General features: G+C 37.1%; 1 protein-coding gene across 3 annotated transcripts in view; it reads right to left on the bottom strand.

Moving 5' to 3' along the window:
- Positions 1–26,541, bottom strand: part of LOC145998403 (NFX1-type zinc finger-containing protein 1-like) — a 155,738-nt gene that overhangs the window by 90,373 nt on the left and 38,824 nt on the right. For all 3 annotated transcript variants that reach the window (XM_083134816.1, XM_083134811.1, XM_083134822.1), the window contains exons 6-7: positions 10,139–11,408; positions 9,248–9,413 (exon numbers count right to left, since the gene is read on the bottom strand). In XM_083134816.1, coding sequence (XP_082990942.1) covers positions 9,248–9,413; positions 10,139–11,408 — 1,436 coding nt within the window. The remainder of the gene's footprint in view (positions 1–9,247; positions 9,414–10,138; positions 11,409–26,541) is intronic.

Below are 26,541 nucleotides of genomic sequence, written 5' to 3'. Positions count from 1 at the left end.
CAGCGGGTCATGCAGAATTTTGCTGTCCCTCTGCCCCACATCATCACCAGAGATGGCAGACATATCGAACATGTCATAACCTAAATCCAAATGTCTGTAGTGCCGTTTACATGTGCAATACAGTTTGTGTACTACGTGGTTTGTCACTAATTTCCGTTTTATTTCATATAGTTCATTAATTGTCACCTTGTATATCGTCATGATATTTTGGAAATATATATCATGTTGGAAATATATCATCATGATATTTTAGCAATATATATCGTGTCTGTGATATATCATCATGATATTTTAGCGATATATATATATCTCATGTTGGCGATATATCGTCATGAGATTTTAGCAACATATATCATGTCGGTGATATATTGTCCTGATATTTTGGTGATATATATCGTGTCAGTGATATATCATCATGATATTTGGTGATATATACAATGTCGGCAATATATCATCATATTTGGCGATATACATTCACAATATTTTAGCGATATATATCATATCAGTGATATATCATCACGATATTTTGCAATATATATCATGGAGACAATATATTGCCGATATAACGATATTTTCTTGAAGATATATCGCGATATCAAACTTCCGTTATCGTCCATCCCTAATCACTAGTCTTGTAATTACTGAAAAATGTCAAGTATTTCTGCCCAGATTTTCTTGCTCGTGTGGAAGTGAGCACCCTTACACGAGACATCTTAACCAATTACACGAGACATCTTAACCAATTAAAATAAAGGCGAATAGACTTTCCTCTTGCGACTAAAATTACGTAGTTGCTTTTCAACCTGAATACGCTCATTCAAAGAACATATTGTACTGCAAGTGGGAAGAAAAAAAAAAGATGCCCATCTTCCCCCCCATACGAGTTCATTACTCTGGCACTGTGCAGAGCTATGCAGTAATTGAAGGATTTAGCTCCTTTCTCATTCTTTAATGCCCCACGTCGGAAATCTTGCTCATATGTCAGAAGCATTGACATGACAACATGGGAGAGCTTCAATCAGTGATCCTTCTCCCCTCCCCCTCCCCCTCCTTCCATCTTTCTTCCTGCCTCCCTTTACAAACCGGTTCGACGGTGTGCCTGTGAGCAAAGTGCAGCTGCCAGAGCGACGACTCATCCACTCTGAAGGAAAGAAAAAGGTTGTTCTCCTTTGACGATAGGAAACAAGAGCACCAGATCAAAGCCAGGAGTTAAAAAAAAGAAACTTATTTTTTGCTTCTTGTTCTTCAATTTGATAAACACCTTGAACAGAGCAGTGCAGGAAGGAAATGCACATCATGCTAAGAATAATATAATCGTCGCTTATTATCGGAACGATTCATGTGCTGAAAATAAATCACACAATATTAAACATTGACGGGAAGACAAAAGAAAAAAAATGAAACACGTTATTTACGAGCAAACTATTGGTGGAAGAGGTGTTTGCCATCTCCAAGACTTCTAAATCCAATAATAAATTGTCCATTAACATGGATGTAAATAACAGTCAGTGGCGTGCCCAAAGGGGGTTGATGGGGGTCATAAACCCCCTCCATTTGGGCAGTATTTCTTAAAGAAAAACTTCCCCCTTTCGAAAATCTGCACGCGTCACTGATAATTTATTGCGACGTCTAAACATGAGTAAGTTTGACAAAGCTTGTTTTGTTCACTTCATGCTGTTGGGCTGATCGGGACTGGATACATCTACAGCTCAAAGTGGAATCTGAACCATTCTGCATGTCTTCAGGACACTTCGACTACAGTGTATAAAGATGATTGGCATCCAGCTATAAATGATCACCCCCCCCTCCAATTACCCGGGACTTCTAAAAATAGCAACTAATTACCAGTTTACAGAGTAAACGGAGATCTCACACAATCAAATGCATAAACTGAACCTAATAGGCGGCAGTTAGAAGCAGTCATCCACCGTTCCTACCCTCAAAAGTGGGTCCCGTTAATCAGTCATTGACTTTCACAGCACGTCTTGCTTTTTTCCTTAGAAATTCATTATTATACTTCTTTCCCGTTGTTAAATAATTTTTGATACAATATACCTCCTAAAAAGTAGATTGTGTAGTCCTTTCTTACTGACACTTGAGTTTCACCCCTCCCTTATGTTTTTCCGCTTTTTACGTATCCAGCATTTTACGTTTTTTTATTTACAGGCCCCTGAAAAACATATAATCAGGGTTTGACTGTATTTCATTTTGTTGAACCAAGATAATTCTAATTAGTCGATTGTTTGTTACTTGGGCACGTGCTGTGAAAAGGACTGATTTTATATTGAAGGAAGCTTAAATAAAAATGGCCCTATTATTGTCAAACGATTGTTGATTCCTTTGAACGAAATAACAAAAAGGAAATTTCTATAGTCGTTTTCACGTTCAGAAGACACAATGGGCTCTTATGGGCAATGCTTTTCTTAAGGGAAATACTAGCGCGCTGTTGTCAAATTTCTGGATTTACAAATTTAGCTTAAGTAAAATCGGTACCTGCAGTTTTGCAGGAAATTTTGTAGAGAATACGATGGTGAACACAAAAAACTGGTAACTTGCTTACATAATTTTAGATAAATTAAAAACGCAAATTTTCTGTGAAAACACAATTTTTACATTGTTTTCATTCCTAACGTTGAAACATGCCGTAAAATTGAAGCATTCATTATTAAAAAAATTGACACTGTTTTTTAATTGTCATAGGTGACGGTGGTACTCAGAATTTATCAATACTTTAAAGCATATTTGCATTAAAAAATATTCAAATAAAGTATGTGGAGATTTTTTATATTTGTGCAGTAGAAAATGTCGTCGCTGGCCATTTTTTGTTCTGTAATTCCAAGTAAAAACTTCCAGCGACAAAGTTGTGGAGAAAATAATGAAATTATTTTTTATAACCACTCAAAGGTTCCCAGAAATATTACTTCCATGCATTTGGAGTTTCTTTTTAACCCGAACCGCGCGCGAAGTAAGGAGACGTTGTCTGGCCATCTTGAGCTGACACCGCAGCATTCCGGCTAATCAACACCAAGTTTTCCAGTTATTTTATTTCTATTCAGTAAAAATATGAACTTCATGCAGTTTGTTATAATAGAATTGAAATTACTTAAATTTAATAATTGACAATTATTTCCAATGCTGCTGTTGTGAGCAACATTAGTGCTGTCGCAAATACACGTTGTTTTCGTTTACTGTCGACATTAATACTGAAATGAAGATCACCTTTCAGTTTCCAACGTACACATAAATTCATAGACACCATATTAACCTTTGAAAGGCTTTCCAACACGTGACAAAATATGGGGCTTCAAGATAGAAATATGACATGCCTTGCTTGAGTCATTCACGTCTTATCAGTTCACGTGGGCCATAACTCATTTGTTTGTTTTGGGTTGCAACTTGAATCTAACCCATGTGCCAGGTTCCCCTTACTTGAGTGAGAGATCTGCTTTGGTCTGTTTAAGACTTTTTCCCTCTCCCGAAAAAGTGTTTTCAGTTGTGTGAGCTCTGTGATTTTTACTTTTTTAAGTGATTTCTGAAGTGTCCTATTCGTGCATTACACTCGCGTGTGGATCATAGTAAAAAGGGTAACTGTAACGTTCACAGTATAATATTAATAATTACATATAATTATCATTATATATACAAAATATGTAACACCTTCATTGTGAAGGAAGGTCATCATTTCCCGGCGACATGAGCTAGCGCTGTATTGGCAACGGTGCGGTTTCTCCATAAGCGCCGTTGTCTCTTCTGAACGTGAAAACGACTCTAGATTAAGAATCTTAGTTCGGTTGAGGGCGTAGCTTGCATGCAGTATTGCTAGATCTATATTGTTCGGCTCACCTGAAAAATAAAGGAACGCACGCCCCATGTTAACCTAATTTTGGAGTGTAAATTCTAAATTAATGGTTCTTCAGTCCCTTGACTTAGGATATAAGTTGGATACTACTACATGTTTATTGATCACTAAGAAGATGTATGTAAACAAATGAATGTTAAAATCGTTAAGCTTGCTGCATTGTTATCTGTTATCTTGACGAGCAAGAAAAGCATTAACTACTCTTTGCGATTACACGTCCTTCCAATTAAATACATAAGTGAATGGCCAATCCCTGGGTTTACTTTGTTTATCCTTTTATGACTCGACTCATTTCTAGTTACGTGGTTATATGAAAGGAAGAAATATAATTTCTGAATGCACGATATTGGGTTCGGGTATCACCTAAAAACCCCTTTTGGCCCCTACGTCCGCTTCCTGTAACATCTTCCTCTGGGAAAAGATACTTGAACTTGGTCAGACGTTACCGTTATACCCATCTGATATATCTAAACACTTAATAGTCTGTAGTTTAGTGCAATTTTGTTATTATTTTTAGCATATAAACACCATGTACTATAGGAAATAAAGTACATGTCGAAATATAGAGGCAAAGGCCAAAAAAGAAAAAAAAACACTTATCACCCGGTTACATAAATTAATTATGTATTAATTATCCAAGTTACTTAAGGAGGTTAATAAATCAATAATGTTCTTCCAGGAACTTTACATTGGATCAGTAGATTATCAGTTATCAATTTCAGTCAATTTTATGTACCGTCATATTTCGGACTCTTTTTACAGTTTTTTTGTTACTGTTCACTAATGATGAGGGAATTGTACATAATTTTATTTTATTCGGATAGCTACATGTTTAAGGAGCATATTGAACATTGGAAAATGTACAGAGTAATTCACTATATGGTGTTAAAAAATGTTAAATTGTGTCCAAAGTTACTCCAGTAGGTGGGGTAATTTCGGACAGTTATTTGTTTCAGGAGTTTGTCCAAATTTATCCCGCGTATGAGGTTATTTTGGACTCAAAATTAGGAAAAAAAATATTATTCAACACTTTTCTTAAGGGTGAAATTTTTAATTTTGGGAATTTTATAACTCTTTACTATTTTTTTATTTGTTTCAAAACTGATCTTACAAAAATTTACATAAGAACAAAATGATAATACAATACATTTCTGTGTAGTTCAGTCTATATAGGAACAGTTAGATAACATCTTCATCAAAAATTAAAACTCCCTGTTTCTCCTTTGGTGCTGGTAGAATCTTGACAATCTGGTCCTTTGTTACTGTGTCCTCGTCCTCAACATTCGGAAACACAAACATTCTTCTACTTCCACTGTTCGATCACTAGAATTTTACAGTCATATCCCGTGCTCCTATGTCAACAGCAACGCCAACATACTGTCTTGTCTGTTACCTGTTTCCATGGTCATAATTGTAGTTCACTACAACAAAATTTTCTAAGTCAAGCACCGGTCCAGAAATTCCAGAATCTTCATTTAGTTCTCTCTCTTGATTTTCTGCCTCAATTTCCACAGGGTCATATTCTTGCTGCTTTTCTGTAGAAACTGCTTAATTTTCTGCCTGGTTCCTGGCAACTTGATTGTTATTGAAGTGGCAACCAAGGAGAGATATTGCCCCGCAGAAACGTTCAATTTGCGACGGCAAACTGTTGTCCTCTTACCAGAGCCGTAGCGTGCTTCAGATAGTAAAGCCTGGAAACTGGACGACCAGGATGTTTCTTTTTCACTTTTACCAGACGTTTCTGGAAATCTTTTGAGGATCCTCTGTGAGTCAAAAGGAATTTACCCAGTGCTGCTGAAGCCGCTCCTTACAATATCAGAGTTTTGTGCTTCGATTTTCTGTAGTTTCTTTCAGGTGGGCAGGAAAGGCATATCTAGAGATAGGCCCACATGTCAACATTTTCCAGGTCATCAGTACTTGTCTCCATGCTTTTTTAAGTGGCCCATAATAGCACACATGAATATGTGAAGAATATGTGTTGTTATTTGCTGTTAAAAAAAATGAAACAAATGTTGTCTTTTTAACATTCCTGGACCACTGATAAAGACACATGGCTGGACAAATTGTCTCCAATAATGACTTTATGTCCCTCCAGCTGTTTTAAATATGGCAGTGCTACCGTAAAGAACCAATCTTCAAAAAACGGAAGGTCAAACCACCCACTTTTGATTCTGTTGTATCTTGTACCAGGCTTGCCATGTGTCCCATAAATGTTCGACCTTGTACGAGACATATGGGGGAAGTAGCTTCCCATCGCCACTAACACAGATCATGAGCGAAATACTAGTCTTAGAAGGGTCTATTACCCTCTCTGCATGTTTTATGCCTTTCTTAACAATCACGCGTTTCTCTCCAGGGTCATCACACAGATTCGTTTCATCATAATTGATGACATTTTCAGGTGGGATGTTCTCTAAGGTATGTTGTACATGATTAAAAACTCTTGAACAGTCTCTCCAAACTGACCTCAGCACGAGCTCTCTTGATATTCTCAGACAGACGAACGGAAAGAACATTTGCATGTTCCTTCAAGAATGATCTTGCCCATTCGACGCCTGGCAGATTCTCATGAAATCGTTTCTCTTTTCTTCCCAACCTGTCCAGGTATCCTTTCACAATATAATGTAAATCACTTGAAGTGAGAGGGTAACCCCACTGTGCTGCCTTTAAGATTACCATGTATCAGCATTTCTTCTTCTTCAGGATCAAGAACAGATGGTGCTCCGATGGGTTTTGGGTTTGTTCGATTTACCTTATTTTCTAAGGTGCACCATGGTACATCAAAAACTCTTGAGGCCTTACGGTGACTTTTACTGCCGCATCTACAGTGCGTTCAATTTAAAAGCGGTATGGAGCACAAATATACAATATACACAATATACAAGTAAGATTCTTAAAGCAAATGTTGAAAATGATGACCTTGTTCTTGAATACACATGTTAACACGTTTTTCCATATTTCTTGCAACATTATGGAGGACATCTACAGTTATACTCCTAATTTCCTCAGTGATGTGGTGCCTCAGCTCTTCTAAGGTGCGTGGATTCTGCCTGTAGACTTTTTGCTTCAAACCCCCCCACAAGAAGTAGTCCGGACTTGAACAATCTGGGGATCTGGCAGGCCACAGTCCCTTTGAAATAATCCTGTGTCCAAAGAAATCTCTTAACACAGCCATAGTCTTATTGGAAGTATGCAGAGTTGCGCCGTCCTGTTGAAACCAGCACCGATGTTCCTCTGGTTCCAACATTGCAACAAACTGCATTATAATGTTTTGGTAAATTGGCCCTACCACTCGCCACCTGGATATGGCACACCAGACACCAACTTTCTGAGGGTGGAGGGGGAACTCCATAAAAAGATGGGGATTTTCAGAGCTCCATGTTCGATAATTTTGCGAAAACACGTAACCATTCAGGTGAAACCATGCTTCATCGGAAAAGAACACGTAGTCCAACACAGTGATGTCATTCCCAATGAAGTCCTTCAACCAATGACAGTAGTGCACACGATTAGGGTAGTCAATTTCTTTTAATTCTTGAAAAACTTGAATTCGATATGGATATAATTTCAACATTTTCCTCACTGCTGTATGGGCTGATCCTACGGACATTTGCATCTCCTGGCTTAGGCGTCGTAAAGGTTCGTGGGGAGATCTTGTCATTATTTCATTAACATTAGTCACTGCCTCTTGTTTTAGTACAGTCCTCCTATGTACCATGTACGTCGGTGTTTCACGTTACATACAGACCCTGTCTCATGGAATTTATTAACCATTTTCTGAATTGAACTTACAGTCGGAGCACACTTACGGAACATTCCGTGAATTTACTGCAGTTTTTTTTGAATGAATTTGTTCTGAAATATTGTTCAACAATAAAGGCACGTTCCTGAACACTAATGGCATCGTAGAGGGCAATTTCTCACTCACTCAACTCAACAAAGAACAAACACAACCCAGCAGTACAGCGGAACACCTGCAACTGACAATGCGTCCGTCCCCTCCCTCCCTCCTCATCACCTCCCCTTCCCTATTTTCCGCTACAATAAACTTTTCCTGTAACAATGGGCATAACGGAACGGACGGAACATAACGGACGACAACAACAAAAACAAGACTCAAATATACCTTACGTAACGCTTTTAAATTGAACGCACTGTACTTTATATTGTGCGTAGTTGCAGTGTATCTGCACTCCTAACTTTCTTTTATATGCACGCGGCATTGTCCGAAGTTACCACTGCATATTACACACTTCAGGAAAACTGTGTGCAGTGTGCGACCTAGAGCGTTGAATTCATCCAACTCTTCACAGTCACTTTTAAAATAAACAGGACAAATAAGAAACAACAATCATCAACACTCTGATTCGTTTGATTGACGTGCAGAAAAAGAAGTTTCCGCAAGAATTCAACAAGCCACAATAGAAACCGCTCTCAACGTGCATTGTTTTTTACTAACAATGGAAACACGTGGAAGCTGGTGAAAACACTCAATTTACATTCGAACAATGCAAGTGCGGTAATTCTAACTTCAAAACTTCAGGAATATCAACATAAAATGAAAAAAATGCCATTTTGTTCGAAATAACCCCCATCTGACGGTACATTATGAGTTATTCGTATCAGTAAATTTTATATTTGAACTTGATCTGGAAAAATTTCATATTGGTTCCTAGCAGGGGTTGAATTTTCAAATTCAGTTCTAAAATTATTCTTTTTTAATATTTCGAGTTCACTTATTGAAAATTCCATTACTTCTTTCTTTTCAAGTAACGAGTAGAATGAGTGTTTTTTAAATGTTTGCGCGTTTTCTGTATCACACGTATTATTAAAGCAGAATAATAAACAAGCAATTATATATTTTTTTCCACTCTTGCTACCAAATTTTAATATCTGAAGCGATATATGATAGTCGGCCATATATTAGAATTCAATGCATAATTTTCCATGCTGTTACGGGCCTCCCCCATGGTGCAGTGGTAGCATCGTCGCCTTGTAATCAAGGGGTCCCGGGGTCGATACCAGGTGGAGGCACATAGTGGTTCGGATCCCACTTTAAACTGTAGGTCCAGTCCCGATTAGCCTTCCTGTGCATAAAGTGGGACTTAAAAACACTAAATCAATCCAATCCAATCCATGCTGTTACGGTTGAGTCTTCTTTAAGAAGGTCACTTCGGGGCAAAAATTAATAATATCGCATTTCAAAATGCGTAGCTTTATCTTAGTTGGGTTCTTGGCTTTCTTAGGCTGTATTTGAAAGAAAGAAAAAAGCTGGGTTCTAAATATTTTTAGATTTGTCTACCCTGGTTCCTAGTATCAATTGAACACATCCACCGCTTTCTCTATTATCAGAGTAGAGAACTACTAAAAATAGAGAACATAGCTTACCTGTGCCCACAAATCAATGTTCTGCCACACTTCTCTTTACATGGCTGGTGTATGCGTCCCTGGAGACACTCGCCACATGTCCCTTGACAGAGATGTTCACATTCTAATTGTTTGTGACATGGAACCCTGCAGTGATCTAGCAATGCATCTGAATTTGGACTTAAACCTGAAAGTGAAGTGAAGAAAAAGAAGAAATTCAAATTGTCATACTTACAAAGAATGAAACAAAAATCTCAAATAAAAGATTGTTTTAAAAAACATATGTTTTAAAACATAGTGGTACTGCTGTCACCTTGTAATCAAGTGGAGACACATAGTGGTTCGGTTACAACTTTAAAACACCAGTTCTGATTAGCCTGTCTGTGCATAAAGTTTTGTTTCACACAAAAAAATCTGATAATATTGAAAGATTTATGTTGCTTTAGTTAGGAAACTACATTACGTCATTTTATATTCTCAAGTATAAGATAAATACAGCAAGTTGAAGTCTTTTCGAAATGCTCATCCACAATAAACATACACATGAAAAAATGTAAGTCAGAAACATGTATGGAATTTCTTACTAATGAAGGTGCTCATTTCTTGCACCTTTTTGAAAAATGAAAGGCTCTTGTTGAAGAACGAAAGCCAAAATCATGAACGTGTATCTTCAATTCATATGTTCTTGCAATTTAATGGCCAAATATTAAAATAAAATAAACTACTTGTGGACTTTGCAATTTTGTTATGTCCTTACTCACAATCTTACTGATGTTGTTTCTTATTTTTCTGTTAAATACTAACATTTTCACTTTTATTATCATCTCTATCTTTTCACCAATTTCTCCCCCTAACATTACCAAACAGGATTAGAAACGTCTAGTATAATAAAAGAAGAAGATACACACTTACCACTGGATACCTCATGGCAAAAGACTTCAACACCATGGCCACAGAGTGGTCGAACAGAGCTTGGTACCATTTCCTTGCACTGCTTTGTACAAGGGTCCCTACATGGTTTACCACATTTGTGACCACATTTTAAAGTTCTTTCACACACTTCCCTACAGTCTCCTCTCTTTGGTTCAAGGAAACACATCAACTCGATGCTGTGTCCACAGTCCGGTATCACTTTTGTAACTTTTACTGGACACCGAACACAGTTTTCATTGCATTTGAGGCGACATTTGTGTCCGCAAACCATGATTCTGTCGCATTTCCTCGTACAAACAATATTTTCCGGATTTACAGAGCACTGTACTTCATGTCGATGACCACAGGAGCGAACCTTTTTCACCTTGAACGTGCACATTCCGCATTGCTCCCAACAACTTTTGCTGCACCTGTGGTTCTCCTGGCATTTTGCATTGCTGCGGGCACACGGTTTGAGGCACTTGTAATTCAAATGATCAGGATCATCCTGGACGTGGCAGTTGTTCTCGCACGAGTGTCCACAAGGTAAGCGAAACTCGCACGGTACGGAACAGGGATACCTACGTGGATCCTCAAAGCAAGGCATCATGATCTTGTGTTCGCAATGTGGGATCTGCCTCTCAACCAACTCGCGGCACTCGTACGTATACGGGTCCACATGGCAAGGTAGAGTAGTCACATGTTGGCATGGAAGTTTCTTCAGCAATGGAACCATGCATTTTCCGCACGGTTGGTGGCAATTTTTCTCACATGTGTGCTCCAGCTCGCACATAATTTTGCCACACTTCTCAAAACACTTGTAGTTATTATGCTGTCGATTCACGACATGGCACGCCCACTTGCACTTGTGCCCGCATTGCAACATCTCGTCACAATTTTTCAAGCACCCACCTTCTGGGGACTTCTTTCTGAAGTCTTCTGCCGTCGCTACGTTGGTGAAAGTTGTCTGGTGGACTTGGCATTTCAGTGTCAAGTGCGTTCCAACAGCATTCTGAGCTTCCAGAGTTTCGTTTATTTTTTGCCACAGCTTGCTCTCTCTTACCAGCATGTTCATGCTTCCAATGATATAAAAACCTTTCCTTGCCCTAGAGAGTGCTACGCACACTCTATTCTCAATACTCAGGAAACCTATCCTTCCTTCCTCGTTGTTCCGCACCAAAGACAGAAGAATTATATCATTCTCCTCCCCCTGAAAGTTATCAACCACTATGATGCGAACACCTTCCAGTGAGGGATTTTTCTTCCTCAACTACAATTAGAAGAAAAGGAAGTCTTAACAATAAAAACAATTAAAAAACAAATCATGTAAGAAGTTAAAATAGAGAAGTTTAAATCAGACATGCTTGAATTAAACCTGATCCACGTCATTGTATTATTTATATTTCAGGATTCTAGTTCATTTTCGAAATGACTGTTCAATTGATTTTCATATTATGGGCATATTAATGTTAACACTCTTGACTATTTTTGCACATCAAACAATACGGGGATAAGCCCTTAAGGAGAAAAATAACATGTCTAATCAAATGTCCTCACTCAATTTTTAAAACTCTTTATTTCATGCCATTTCCAAGGATAAAATCCTCATACATATTAAAAAAAATACCCAGCACATACAAGGACAATATGCAACCCTATAGAGGATTATTCTGGTCATTGATCTAGGCATCAGAGCCTCGTTGACCTTCAAGAAGCAGTTATAGGGGTGTACTACAGGGAAACGAGGCTGAATTTTGGATGTCCTTAGAAAGAGTTACCCCTTACACCCTGCTTATTTTGGAAAAACAAATTGCCACCCTTTTTTAAGTTTTAAGGGCATGCGATACAATTTCCACGGGAGTCTTCCCAAGCCCTTCCGTCCATGGCAGTGTGCCAACTTAGCTCTCTTGGAGCCAGATCTGGTTCTTTCATACACTTTAGCCGGATCCTGTGGCCGAGTGGTTACCACATCGCGCTGCAATGCCAAGGGTCCCGGGTTAGAATCCCGCTCGGGCTTGGTTGTTTGCGAATGTCCATTCATCAATTTCATCACTCATCCCCATCTTCGCAAATTAGCCAAGAGGCACAAAACGCGAAGTAAAATAAACTAAATCAATCAATCAATCTTTCGCGCACTCGTTCGGCTGTAAACTGGGACGCCCACCCCCATGCCCAACTATGATGACATCTCTGGTTCCGACTCACATAGACCACCTTTCGTCATAATTACACATTTTGCACGTGACGTGATATTGTTATATTGGCCGCGTCGCCCCACTCTCTCTTATCTCCCCAGCTACTTCTTTATAGTGCAATGTTAGACGTGAAATTGACATAATATTGTCGTCAGGGAATTCCTTACTTTCGATTTCATACCACCATCGGTGGATTATTGAGATGGGCGATTCCGCCGGATCTAGATGTTGAAAAGTAAGAATAAATTGTCATCAATTTAGAGTTAACGATAATAGCAGTGCCCCACCCCTTTGACAACTAACATTACCCTAGAAGGCACTTTATCCAGCCATCGTAAATCTAGCTCCATGAGAGTCAGTTTTAACTCCATTTAAGGTGAAATTTAGTTATTTTATGCCCATCAGGTTTGGCAACACTGCGAGGAGGCAAGGGAAAAAGCATTGATCATATGGGAGTATGATTTGATTCATTCTCTTGTGAATATAAAACTTCCGATGGAATAGAAACAAATGTCAACGGGAAAAGGGCAGTTTGAAGATGAATTTCACCAGCGGAAAAGTCGAAACTTCCATTTCATTAGCCGTAACTTGATGTTGAAGTTGATTCCCCATAAGGAATACATGGGATTCCGAATATTATTATTAATCATATTTTTCAAACATCGTGTCCAGCTTAATAATCAACATAACAAAATGTTTGCACTTGCAACATGGAGAGAAATTCATACTCTTGGATACACCCAGGGTTTGTTTTAATAGCAGTGCCCATTCGGGCGATACTGAAATAAATGCACAATTGGTGTGTAATTGTATCTCCTCGCCTTAAAGGTAATTTTAATGAAAGTTGCCTGATAAAATGCACTTGCCATTCAAAGGAAAAAAAATTATAGTTTTGTCAACATTGGTGCAAAAAAACACAAAGACAAATAAACTGTAAACACATTTTTACACACAGCAATATCAAGATAAAGTGAAAATTAAGGCTGAGCCAACACCAATAGCAGCCAATATTTTTCCAAACTCTGCGAGTCTCATGGAGTTTGTCAAACTGGTGGGCAAAACTTCCACTGAGTCTCAAAATCCCGTGAAATTGTGCATTTTTCATTATTTTATACTAAATTGTGAGATTATATATAGATCTTGAGATTAAATGATTATCTTAGTAAAACAAAAGTAAAGTGCTCCCCTGTGCTTTGCACCACGCCATGAAGGCCCCACACTTTTTTGATCTCGGCTGAAGATGGGGGTGATGTGATCAGCACCATGCCCCTGGCTGCCTTTGCCCACCCCCCCACCAGTTTCCTTTAGGTACCCACTTTATACGATGCTGGGTGGGCACCGGAGCCGCTGGAACAGGTGGAAAAAGTCCCGGTTCTCCCCTGCTGGGGATCGAACCTGGGCATCTCGCATGATAGTCAGACATCCTAACGACTGAGCTACCGTGGCCCTAAATGTGTTTGAATGACTCACAGATGACTTTTGTCCCTGAATAATTTCAGTATGCTGATTCCAAAAAAGAAATCCATTTTTTCCCCATCACATCCACAGAAGAGTGCGCGTCTAATCTCCTGCATATGGCCTTGAAAGGCTGAACAGCACCAGCGAATCACAGACGTGCGGCGTTGCCTAGTTCCGTGCTCTCCGTGACAAGGAGTTTCGCTCAAACACGCTGTCTCTTTTCCGTGTAAGACATGGCACCGCTGCAGTGCGCTGCTATTGGCGATCGCCATATGCAGGAGATTTGATGCGCACTCTAATGCCCAAAATTAAAGCAACAAACAGAAATTCTTTCCCGTGTGTCCATTTGACCACATAATACGATCAGGTGATAGTAATATTTATGATGTTATAGACAACTGGTTTAAGATAGAAAATGAACAAACCTTAATGTGCCAGGATTCAGGGGTGCCAATCCCCCCCCCCAGGGCATCCCCCTCAAAATCATGTCATGCGTTCCCCCAAATCACATCATTCACGCCCATAAACCATATCATAATCCCCACAAAATATTTAATCACGACAGCGTGTCTACCGAAAGTAACTTTTTCCTTAGCTTTACTGAACATTATAATTGATCTGCCCCTCCTCCCTAAACAGTGGTGCCATCACTCAAGACCACCCCTAAAATCATTCATGATAATCGAGAATATCGCGTGGATCCCACTTTAAACTGTAAGTTCAGTCCCGATTAACCTTAGAGTGCATAAAGTGGACTTAAAACACCAAATCAATCAATCAATCAATCGAGAATATCGCTTGTCTTGTTATGCAGCTTTAGTATAAAAACTTCATATACATCTCATTAAAGTGCCAAACACACATTGTAGCAACAAATTATTGCGAGCAAAGAAAATTTTTACATCCATTTCTTTGCAGGCTTTGAAGAATATTAATTTAATGGGGTTTCAATACTTTCTTAAGATCCCGAGATATTTAGTCTTTTCCATTTCCAGCTTTTACTTTCGCACATTCGGGGTCGAAAACGTGTGGATGCCTTGTCGCTAAATACAAGTCACCAAAATGTAATATTCGAACTCTCTCTCCACTACAGAAATCCCTGATTTCACACTTTATCAAGAGCTTTCTATCTCCCGCTTTAAATTCCATACTCAATCCTACCACCAAAATTTCCATGCCAATTTTAGACTTACTGTTAATATTTAAGAGTAGATATTGCCTCCTCCAAAAAATTAATTCTCAGTCTCCACACCAGAATTTCCGCAACAGTCTAAGACAATAGTAATACACAAGAATTGGATACCACCCTCAATTTAATGCTCAATCCCCCTCTAACTAAAGTACTCGCCATAATCTACGACCTAGAGTTGGATACTGCCCCCCCCCCCAAGTTGAATTCAGAATCCCCCCTCAGAACCCACGTGTCTGAGTTGGGTTTGAGTTGGTGTTTTAAGTCCACTTTATGCACAGTAAGGCTAATCGGGACTGGACCTACAGTTTAAAGTGGGATCCGAACCACTTGTGCCTCCACCGGGTATCGAACCCGGGACCCCTTGATTACAAGGCAATGATGCTACCACTGCGCCATGGGGGAGGCCCGTGAACCCACGTGTCAATTAAGGCCTAACATATAGGAGTTTGATACCCCCCCCCCTCTTCGGTAATGCCCTAAACACTTTCATTTCTTCATCTAATGGATTAAATATGGTGCATTTAAGGTATAAAATTTTTACATATATTTTGGAAAAGATATAAATGTTGAATTTTATATTATTTGAAGGGAAAAAAATCCCCCCAAAAATATCGATGGCGCAACCTGCGCCATAAAACCCCCTGTGGGCACTCCTGCCAGGATTTATCAACAAAAAAATCACGATAGCAACAGGTTAAACTTGGCAAATTTATCAACCAAAAAAAATCACCTGTTTGTTGCTTCAATTTTGGACACTAGTGTAGTTTTTCAGAAAATAACAATATATTAAGTGCCTTTATATCACAATAAAATGTGTAGTTCCATGATTTGCTCTATAGATGGCTCTGTTTATTAATGATAGGATATCATATGCAGTTTCACAGGGTAGGTGGTGTAAAATTATTTTAATAAACATACATGCACCAACGGAAGATAAAGATGATAATAATAAAGATGATTTTTATACAGAGTTAGAACAGGTCTTTGATACATTTTCTCAGTATGATATGAAAATTCTGTTAGGTGACTGTAATGCACAGATTGGCAAAGAAGAGACATTTAAACCCACGATTGGTAAAGAAAGTCTTCATGAATTAAGTAATGATAATGGTATAAGATTGATTACTTTTGCAACCTCAAAGAATTTAATTGTGAAAAGTACCACTTTTAAACATAAAGATATCCATAAATATACCTGGTCTTCTCCAGATGGTAAAACTCATAATCAGATAGATCATATTCTCATTGATAAGAGAAAGCATGCTAGTATAATTGACGTTCGTACACATAGAGGTGCTGACTGTGCCAGTGACCATTATTTAGTAATTGCTAAATTAAGAGAAAGACTCTCAGTGATAAATCATAAGCAACAAAATCTAAAAGTTCTAAAATTTGATACAGGAAAGTTTACTGATGAAAGAATTAAGAAAGATTACCAAATTAAACTGTCAAATAGATTTGATGTTTTGCAGGATTTAAATGATGATGAAAATATAAATGAAACAGACGTAAATAAGAATTGGGAGCACATATGTAATGCAATAGAATCAGCAGCTAAAGAAAGTATAGGATACCATAAACCGAGAAAAAGAAAGCCATGGTTTGATAATGAATGTCATAATCTAATAGAAATAAGAAATCAGGCTAGACTTAGATGGTTAAATAACTCTGATGATACAAATCTAAACAATTATAATAGAATAAAGCGAGAAGTTAATCGCACGTTTAGAAGTAAAAAAAGAGATTACTTGAAAAGCAAAATTAATGAAATTGAAACAAACAGCAAAAATAAAAATATCAGAGATTTATATAAAGGTGTAAATGAGTTTAGAAAGGGGTGGCAGCCTAAAGTAAACTTGATAAAAGATAAAGACGGTGATTTTCTAGCTGACCAAAGCGATATTCTAAATAGATGGAAGAACTACTTTAATGACCTTTTAAATGTCCATGTAGGAGATAAATCAGAAGTAAAGGAAGTACACACAGCAGAACCTTTAGTTCCAGAACCTAACTTGACTGAAGTTAAAGATGCTATTAAAAGGCTAAAGAATAACAAAGCACCTGGCATTGATTTAATACCAGCTGAGTTAATTAAATATGGTGGAAATTCATTCATATGTCAAATTCATAAATTAATTTGTTTAATATGGAATAAAGAAGAAATCCCTCAACAGTGGAAAGAATCCATAATTGTTCCTGTGTTTAAAAAAGGTGATAAAATGAACAGCAATAATTACCGTGGAATTTCTCTACTCTCAACAACATATAAAATATTATCTAACATTCTTTTAACAAGACTAACCCCATATGCTAATGAAATTATAGGTGATTATCAATGTGGATTTAAACGTAACAGATCAACTACAGATCAAATTTTTCACATCAGACAGACACTTGAAAAAAAGTGGGAATATAATCAAAATGTCCATCAGCTATTCATTGATTTCAAAAAAGCATATGATTCGGTCAAAAGAGATAAATTATATAATATATTAGTAGAGTTTGGAATACCTAAGAAGCTTGTTAGTATGATAAAAGTATGCACCAGTGAAACAGAAAGTAAAATTCGTGTGGGTATTAATATGTCTGACAAATTTACAATTCATGATGGGTTAAAACAAGGAGATGCATTATCTCCATTGCTCTTTAATTTTGCCTTAGAATATGCTGTTAGGAAGGTAAAAGAAACTAAAGAAGGACTAAAATTAAATGGTGTGACTCAGTTGTTAGCATATGCAGATGATGTAGACTTACTGGGGGATGATGTGGATACAATTAAGAATAATGCTAAAATATTTTTCAAAACTGCTAAAGAGATAGGTTTGGAAGTTAACAAAGAGAAAAATAAATATATGCTTACAGGCTGAAACCAAGTGTTAGGTAATAATCAAAATCTAATTATTGATAACAACTCGTTTGAACCCGTTTCAAATTCAAATACTTAGGAGTAATATTAACAAATGAAAATTATATTAAAGAGGAAATAAAAAGTAGGCTTAATTCAGGAAATGCATGTTACTTCTCTCTTCATAAACTTTTGTCTGCTCGTTTAATATCTAAGAAACTAAAAGTTAAAATATACAAAACAGTAATTTTGCCTGTAGTATTATATGGATGTGAAACTTGGTCCCTTACATTGAAAGAGGAACATAAATTGATTGTATTTGAAAACAAGATCCTTAGGAAAATATTTGGACCTAAAAGGGATGAGGAGACAGGTGAGTGGAGAAGGTTACATAATTTAGAACTACATAATTTGTATTCATGTCCAGATATTACTAGAATAATTAATTCCATTTTCAAAATCCCTCATAAAAATTTCCCTCACAAAATGTCCAAAACTCAATGTTATAATGTAGTGGGTTCATTGAATTTAATGACGTGGAGAAAAATCCTGACGTAATGGGAAAAAAATTGTCATATCCGTCATCAGCATTCAAAATACTTCCATAATCGCCTATTTGTTTGTAAACATTCGAAATTGCCTTTGTCTAAATTTATTTTATTGCATTCTGTAATAGGCATAATGGAATGGCAAATATGATAATTTTGATTGTGAAATTGTGAAAAATCTTGACGTGATTGGTGAAAATTGATATTATGTGCATGATTAGCATTTAAAATACTTCCAGAATCACCTAATGGTTTGTAAACATTCGAAATTTCCTTTGTCTAAATTTATTTTATTGCGTTCTGTAATAGGCTTAACGGAATGGCAAATATGATAATTTTGATTGTGAAATTGTGAAAAATCCTGAAGTGATTGGAGAAAATTGATATCATGTCCATGATTAGCATGATTAGAATCACCTATTGGTTTGTAAACTTACGAAATTTTGCTTGCTTACATTTATTTGGTTGCGTTCTGTAATAGGCGTAATGGAATGGCAAATATGATAATTTTGATTGTGAAATTGTGAAAAATCCTGACGTGATGGGAAAAAGTGGATGTCATTTCCGTGATGAGCATTCCAAATACTTCCAGAATAACCTATTGATTTGAAATAATCTGATTTTTTTTTCAAAAATGCAGGGTGGTATCATCTTTGGCATTATACCATGGGAATATACCAGATGTAAATGTTCATAATTTCACATAAAATGATTATCTTATGTGAAATTATGAACATTTACAACTGGTATATTCCCATGGAATAATGCCAAAGGAAAAACTTCTACATTAGAATTTATAAATATTTTGAATTACTTTTGAATGGTTATAATTTTCAAGCACCAGTATCGGTGGAAGTTAGTCCAAGTATCAGGACTAGTACCGGTTCAAAATGGTATCAGCTAAGCCCCAATGGAATTCATTTTCATTTCGTAACGTACTCTGAGTACGTGGGATCGAACCAAGAACCTTCACCATTGAGGGGGGTGATGTAGCTCGCTTAATCATTCATCCTCCTCATTTGAGCACTCGCCCTTCAAGGTAAGCCTAATGGTAATGGGCGAGAGGTACTAACTACACACTTGGAAATGGCAAAACACAAGCTTTCGGATTTATACCTTCAAGTCTAGATCAACATGGTTGGAAGTAACAATACCTGTCTGTCTCTGATGATACAATTCCCCGCTGATAGCTGTTCATATCGAAACGTGTTCGATCGCTCAATCTCCTCAGTTCCTTCTTGTTCGGCGATTCCAGGCAAAAGACCCCACACCACACGTTGCTCTCTGTTTTGTTCTCCTTCCTCCTTCCCTGGTCGTTGCCCTGAAATACCAGCTGATCAGCACCTTAACTCCAATAGACCAGGAAGGATTTGTAAATTACTGATGTGACATTCTTTGAATGCCTGAGAGAGCAACGGCTGGCGACAGGGGTTATGAATTCAGGCTAGCTATAAATCTCAATTTAGAAGAGATTGATACGATTACCCCCTCTGGAAAAAATTTCCAGAATTGAAATTTATATTTAAGGTATCCATGTTGATCTATCCTTATAAATCGAAGTTTTTATTAAAAACATAGAAAAAATAAAAATGAAATAAAAACCATAGTTTCCGCCAAAACCGAAAAGAAAAAAAATAATGATAACAGAATAGTAATTGAGTAAAAACTTGGCGATACTTCAGACGCGAGAACTGGCCATAGGCATAAATGTACTGTCTGGTGTAACTGGCCGTAAGAAAAACAAATAACAAGCTCGCATCTTTGCTTAGTAAAAAAAAATAGCACAGTGCTTAACTTGCACTTTGATACTTGCTCACATAATCATGCATGGAATGAGCGTACCGTCAATTTTGTAATAGATGTGGAAGATTGACATGTGATGATCACTGACATAACTGACGTAATATGTTAAAGGTGTGGCCAAGCAACAATGATGACTGCTTATGACCTGAGGTCGCCAAAAGGGGGCGTGAACACACGTGTGCGTTAGTAGTCAACACAAGTGGACTCACACGACACATATTTTCACTTGAGTTAAAAAGTACCGTAAATTCGCGGATACACTACGTAGTGTTTGTATGTGTGTATAATAAATATATTTCCACTTGGGTTCTTCTTGTTTTATATTGCGATGCACACGCATTCACTGGAAGTGTTTGGAGTTGTCACGATAGTTCAGTGGATTGTTATCACTCTCGGCACTACTGGAATTACGGATGTAAGTATGAATTAATATTTGGAATCCATGAAGCACACATGTACACTTGGGGGAAACATGCCGTCGAGTTACTGTGAGACTTCCCTTTGTAGGCTGATGCACTTAGCAATTTTGCTTCGATGTTTTCTTTAAAGCTGGTAAGAAAACGATCGACAAGGGCATGTGTTAAAAGCACTGTTGATTAGTATTGTTCGGTGTACTTAATGATGAATAAACGACTTTTAAATATTTTCACATGGTACACTCCCGTGCAAAAGTTGCACAACTGGTTGCACACAGATTTTCATTTCAACGTTTCTTTCAAGGAACTAAGTGAGAAACGGTCGACAAAATTGTAGACACTGGCGAAACACGATTTTGTCATGCAGCATATTCACTTAAACCATGTAAAATTGCACCGTTGATAAGCATAGTTTGTGCATTTATGGAAAAGTGAATGAGACATGGGACGTTGAAACTCACTGAGTACACTCCTGTGCATGACGTTAAAGTAAAGTAAAGAGTACTTGCCATGTGCGTACTGCAGTAGAACGTTGACCGACACTGAAAAAAGATTGAGTGTTATTGAGCAAGAATTAACAGCAATTTTATATGCTTTCAAATCATTTAGATTTTATCTTGTTGGGCGCCATTTTGATTTATACACAGACAACACAGCAATTACGTACATTAGGACATCCCGTAATTTGAGCTCAAAGCTTCTTCGATGGAGCAACCTTTTGGAGGATTTTTCATTCACTCCTATCCATGTTAGAACTACGGAAAACATCGCCGATCCCCTCAGCAGAGAATGTGGAGAAAACGTAGAGGATGTCAACACTGAAGAGGACATTCCCGAACCCAGGACACTTACTTTATTTGATGCAACCACAGATGTCGCGGAACATCAGAGACAGGATTCATTTTTTGGCCCAATTATTAAAGTTTTGGAGGACCCAGACAGGGACGATGGAACATTACCTCTATACATGCAGAGGCAGGTCTATCATCATGTGTTGGAAGATGGATTATTATATAGACAGCAGAAATTAGGGGCTACTACCAAGAAATTATTATGCATTCCAATGACGTTACGTGATTCTGTGATTGAGACACTCCACGCTTCACCCATAGGAGGTTCTCATCTTGGATTTACCAAGTGTTACAATGTGGCCTTACCAAGAATTTATTTTCCAAATATGAAGTTATTTATACAGAGGAAAATTAGGGAATGTATAACATGCCAGCAGAATAAACGCCGTCCAGGTCTACCAGCAGGGGAACTGTGCACTTTTCCCGCACAGAAGCCATTTCAGCGGATTTGTCTAGATTTTTCAGGTCCATATCCTCCTTCATCCAATCTTCGTCATCGATACATAATCGCTGCAACAGATTTTGGGACGCGCTATTTAATAGCCAAACCAGTTGCAGATTGCACGGCCAGTACAGCAGCAGAATTTGTGTATGAAGAGATCGTGTTACGCTACGGAGCCCCACAGGATATCTACACGGATCGCGGATCAGCATTTAAATCTAAGCTTTTCCAGGAACTTGGCAATAAATTGGGAATCACCATTAAGTTTTCACCAGTCGGTCTCCATAATTCTATAGGTCTTTCTGAGCGCAACCATGGGGTATTGCAGAGTATAATGAAGTGCTATGTTAATTCAAAACATACAGATTGGGTCCAATATTTACAGCCAAGTGTATTCAGTTATAACACCACCAGGAATCAGAATTTGCGATATAGCCCATTCTTTTTAGTACATGGATACCAACCTACTTTGCCCTGGGAGCTTGCATTACACACACCAAGCTGTGAAAATGTGGAGAATGATGTACGGTTCCGAGTATTGGAAAAAGCAAGAACCAATGCTACGGATAACTTAGCAAAACGTCATGTTGAAGTGAAGAAATATTATGATCAGAAGAGGAAACAGATCAAGTTTCAACCAGGCGATAAAGTATTAATTTTTGACAGCACCCAGAAAATTGGAACCGCACGGTGCTTTTCAGGTATTTATAAAGGCCCAGCCACAGTTATTCGAGAAGAGAATCCCAATACATACCTGGTGGAATTCCAAAACAAGCGCGGAAAGACAGTAGTGGACTCTATTGCCGTCCAGAGACTCAAAAAATATTATGCGCCAGATGACGGTGAAGGCGAAGAGAATTTGGCAGGTGAAGATGAAGATCAGCAAGAGGACAACGCGGACTCACGCGCGGACAATGGTCACTAAAATTGAAAATTTATATAAGTAACAGATTTAACATTTTAATTTCACTTGCGTGACATAATAATAATTTATAATAAAATAGCACTAATAATATTAAAGATTAAAAGCAGACTTATTATTTAATAATGTGCTTTTGGCACAAAAGGTTTTTTTTGCAGTATGTAATAATACTAGCTCAGCGAATACATCACTAGAATTTTATAGTTACTCTTCAGAAGAAGGTATATGATTATATTAGCAAAGTTTATTTTTAAGCGCCAGTTATGAGAATATTTATATTATATGAATATGTAGACGTCGACGTCAAGATTTTTTTGCGCTCTTATAACAAGTATTTTCCTTCGGATATTGGATAGCTACCGATAATCCTGGAAATCCATTCTGCCATCGCAGAATGATAATGATTAAACCACAACGGTTTTAGTTTAAAGCTTTGCCACAATAATATGCTAAGCATATTTTAGAATGAGTAGAGAGAATTAAAGATTCTTCAAGTTTTAGTGATGTTAGTATTTTAATGCATTTAAAGATCGCATAAATAATAGTTATTATTTTATTTCAGGTAGTCAGGAGTAAATCAGTCTCAATTTTTCCTTACCTTGTACCTCAGTACGGTTCGATTGATTTCAAAGTATTTAAGAATAAAGTTAACACCTGAAATTAAATAAGATAAGTTTGCAGTAAAATTCAAAATAAGATAAGTTAAACAGTGCTAATAAATTTAGAGAATAAAGAAATTATATTAAATAAATAAATTACGCAGATAAATTGAGCCTAGAGTCAGAAATAATTAAAAGTTGAGTTAAAATATTTACTAATTAGACTAGGCAGGCTTAAAGTACGTATTAGTTTTGAAGAACTGTTTGTTTTGATTGCCTAAGCAACATGAAAATCATCGCGATTTTAGTTATTTTAAACGGATTTCTTCCATACGTAAAAGCTTCTAATTTTATTTATCTGTTGAACAAATCCTTTGACTATCCTTATAATATAATTACAATTTTATTATTAACAACATTTATTATTAGTATCTTTATAATTTTCATAATCTGTTATTTTCAATGTCACCGCAAGAAATTTATTACTTATGACCATGAGTGTACCAACGAATTACAGTTAAGCAAACTTAATAATGATCCACCGTCCATTGATCAGATTTACGACGATGTTGCACCGATTGTTGAAGTGGTACCATTGAAAACGAGTCACCCGCCAATTCCCCCACCCTTGCCTCAGTCCATTATTATTCAACCTAGGGTACAACAAGAAGTTCAAGATGTATCCAGACATAGTTTAGTCACTAAAGACGACAGTATAGATTTGCCGAAGAATGTTTTATCCGTTAAAGATAGAGTTCAGACATTTGCCGTAAGCAAGGATCCTAATTTCGTTCAAATCAGTCGCAAAATGGAAAGTGAATTGCCTATTTCACACTGTGTTCAGCCAGTTGTGAAAGTTAAAGAGTCATTTGTGAATCAGTCACCAGTAAAAGTCGAGAAAGTTTCAAGTGTTACTTTAAAAACAGAAAGTAAGCCAAATTTTCAGGTTCCCGAACCTGTTGTATCGTTTACAGACCATATTTTTTACGACTTCACGTTCGCCTAGAATTTTATATTAATTACGATTTAAATTTTAAGTATAATTCATTTTTTACGTTTGATTGTACCCTATGCAAGGTTTATTAGCCATTTAGTTTGCTAACAGCTTCCCAACTGTTGTTATTTTACGAGCACGGAAGTGTTCAAGTAAACACGCTGTCGCAAGCGCAACGAAGTTTTTTCTCTTTCCATCCCATTTATTACGTCATTTCAAAGTCCTTGACTTTATTTCGAACTCCCGCAGCGCTTACTAGACTTTGTTCGTAGTAAGTTAAAGTTTTGTATACATTCACGCGTCACTTAGCGCGTCAACGTACGAATCAGCGAATCGGAGCTTGCATTTTCTTCCTCCGCACCTTTGCTTGTTGCCCAAAGCAAGGATTTTTCGTTCGCTATCCCGAACGGAACCCGAACTTCCCCGAAGTCGCCGATCACGCCTGTCGCTGTAGAGAACTCAGTCAGTTAAGTACAAGCAACGTCGGAATGCAACGATAAGCAGAAATACATCGCAGCTGAATTTGCAAATTCCTTTCTTCGCACTGAAGCTCTCTCCTGAGTACTTTGAACACGCTGGAAGCTTAGAAAACACTTAGCATGGAGATTACACCAACCAGGGGCGGTCGTCCATTAAAATTTTATGGGATCACTTTAGTTACGTATATAGCCATTAGAATTTGATTTTTACGATAGAAGTTCATGTAAACAAGGTTAGGGATATTTTGTTCTATATAGATAAATTTTTTCCGTAAAACGTCGCATTTATGCACTTCAGACTAATCACGACCAATAATTTTACAAAGGAACAACAAGATGAATTTTTGCGTTTTTTCTCGCAAAATTTTCCCGTTTTTCATAGAGATATTTATAGTAAGTAAATTTTTGGGAAATTGACGCATTTTTTTTTCGTTAGAATCAGGATAAAGTCAAACGAAATTTCGATAAAATCAGGGAAATTTTACAAAAGGGCAATTTTAGCACTTTATGCACTTAGAGTAATCAAATTTGTCAGCAACATGCCAGGCTAAGCCTCGGTGATTGGCACAGGCATGTGCAGCAAAAGTCGCCATGGCATCGTTAGCCTTTCCAAATTTAAACAGTGTGGTTTGCCACAAATGTTATAATTTGAGAATTATTATTATTATTAATATTGATTATTAGGAAGTTTAGTTTATCTACCCAATTTGCACCTTATTTGACAATGCAGCAATAAATTCATTACTTCTTACTGATTAACTTCGTGTTAATGTTAGTACAGTAGGTAATAACTAGTAATTTCTATTAATATTTTAATATATTGCATAACTATTCTCTATTTATTTTGTTTGAACATACCTAAGGAATTGACACACCATTCTTATATGGGTCAAGTATACCTTTCCGCGGCGGGTCTGTTTACACGACCAAGTGATTTGAGGTATACGGCGGACTCAAGAAGTTTTGAGTGGATACATTTCTTTTGTTTAAAGGAAAATTTGAAATTGAGAAAGTTTTTATTATTTTTATTGTGTTTAAAATTTGAATATCACCTTTTTTAATTCCCTGATGCTATATTTGTTACCATCTGGAGTTTCAACGAAACTCAGAAGTAGCATTTAGAACATGCTTGCAACACTTATCTTTGTTTATTAATTCTACATTTTGTAATTTTGAAGTGAAGTCTATTACTGACAATAAATTATTTCAGTTTATCAGAACACGCAATGGTATTTTAATATCAGGTTCAGGTCACTTTATTGTCATTCAGAATTTGAATAATAATTTGAACACGCACAGATCAGTTCAGCTTACCGAAGGCCAATCTTTATTTTTTAATTATCAGGATTTTTCGCAAATTATTGTGGATCAACAAATTTTACACACAAGAATGTTAGCTTTCGAACAAGTCAAAATGAAGGAAATTGAGTTACTACCTAATATTCCCAAGAATTTATCTGATTTCACTATTCCCCAATGGACTCCGCTTGAACTTGCTTTAAAACAACTTAATCAATCAATTAGTAAGAACATTTCATTTCAGGAATTAGTTCTAAACCCTTTGCCCATGTCTATATTAGTTTTTGTTATTTGGAATGTTTTATTAGCCGCAACCCTAGGATATTATTTGTATAAACATTATCAGCTTTCTAAACAGAT

The sequence above is a fragment of the Lepisma saccharinum genome, chromosome 1 (genome assembly GCF_977018435.1).
Source record: "Lepisma saccharinum chromosome 1, izLepSacc3.1, whole genome shotgun sequence".
Lineage (NCBI taxonomy): Eukaryota > Metazoa > Arthropoda > Insecta > Zygentoma > Lepismatidae > Lepisma > Lepisma saccharinum.
Note: the sequence above shows the minus strand (reverse complement) of the source record. Positions and strands in the feature narration are given on the sequence as shown.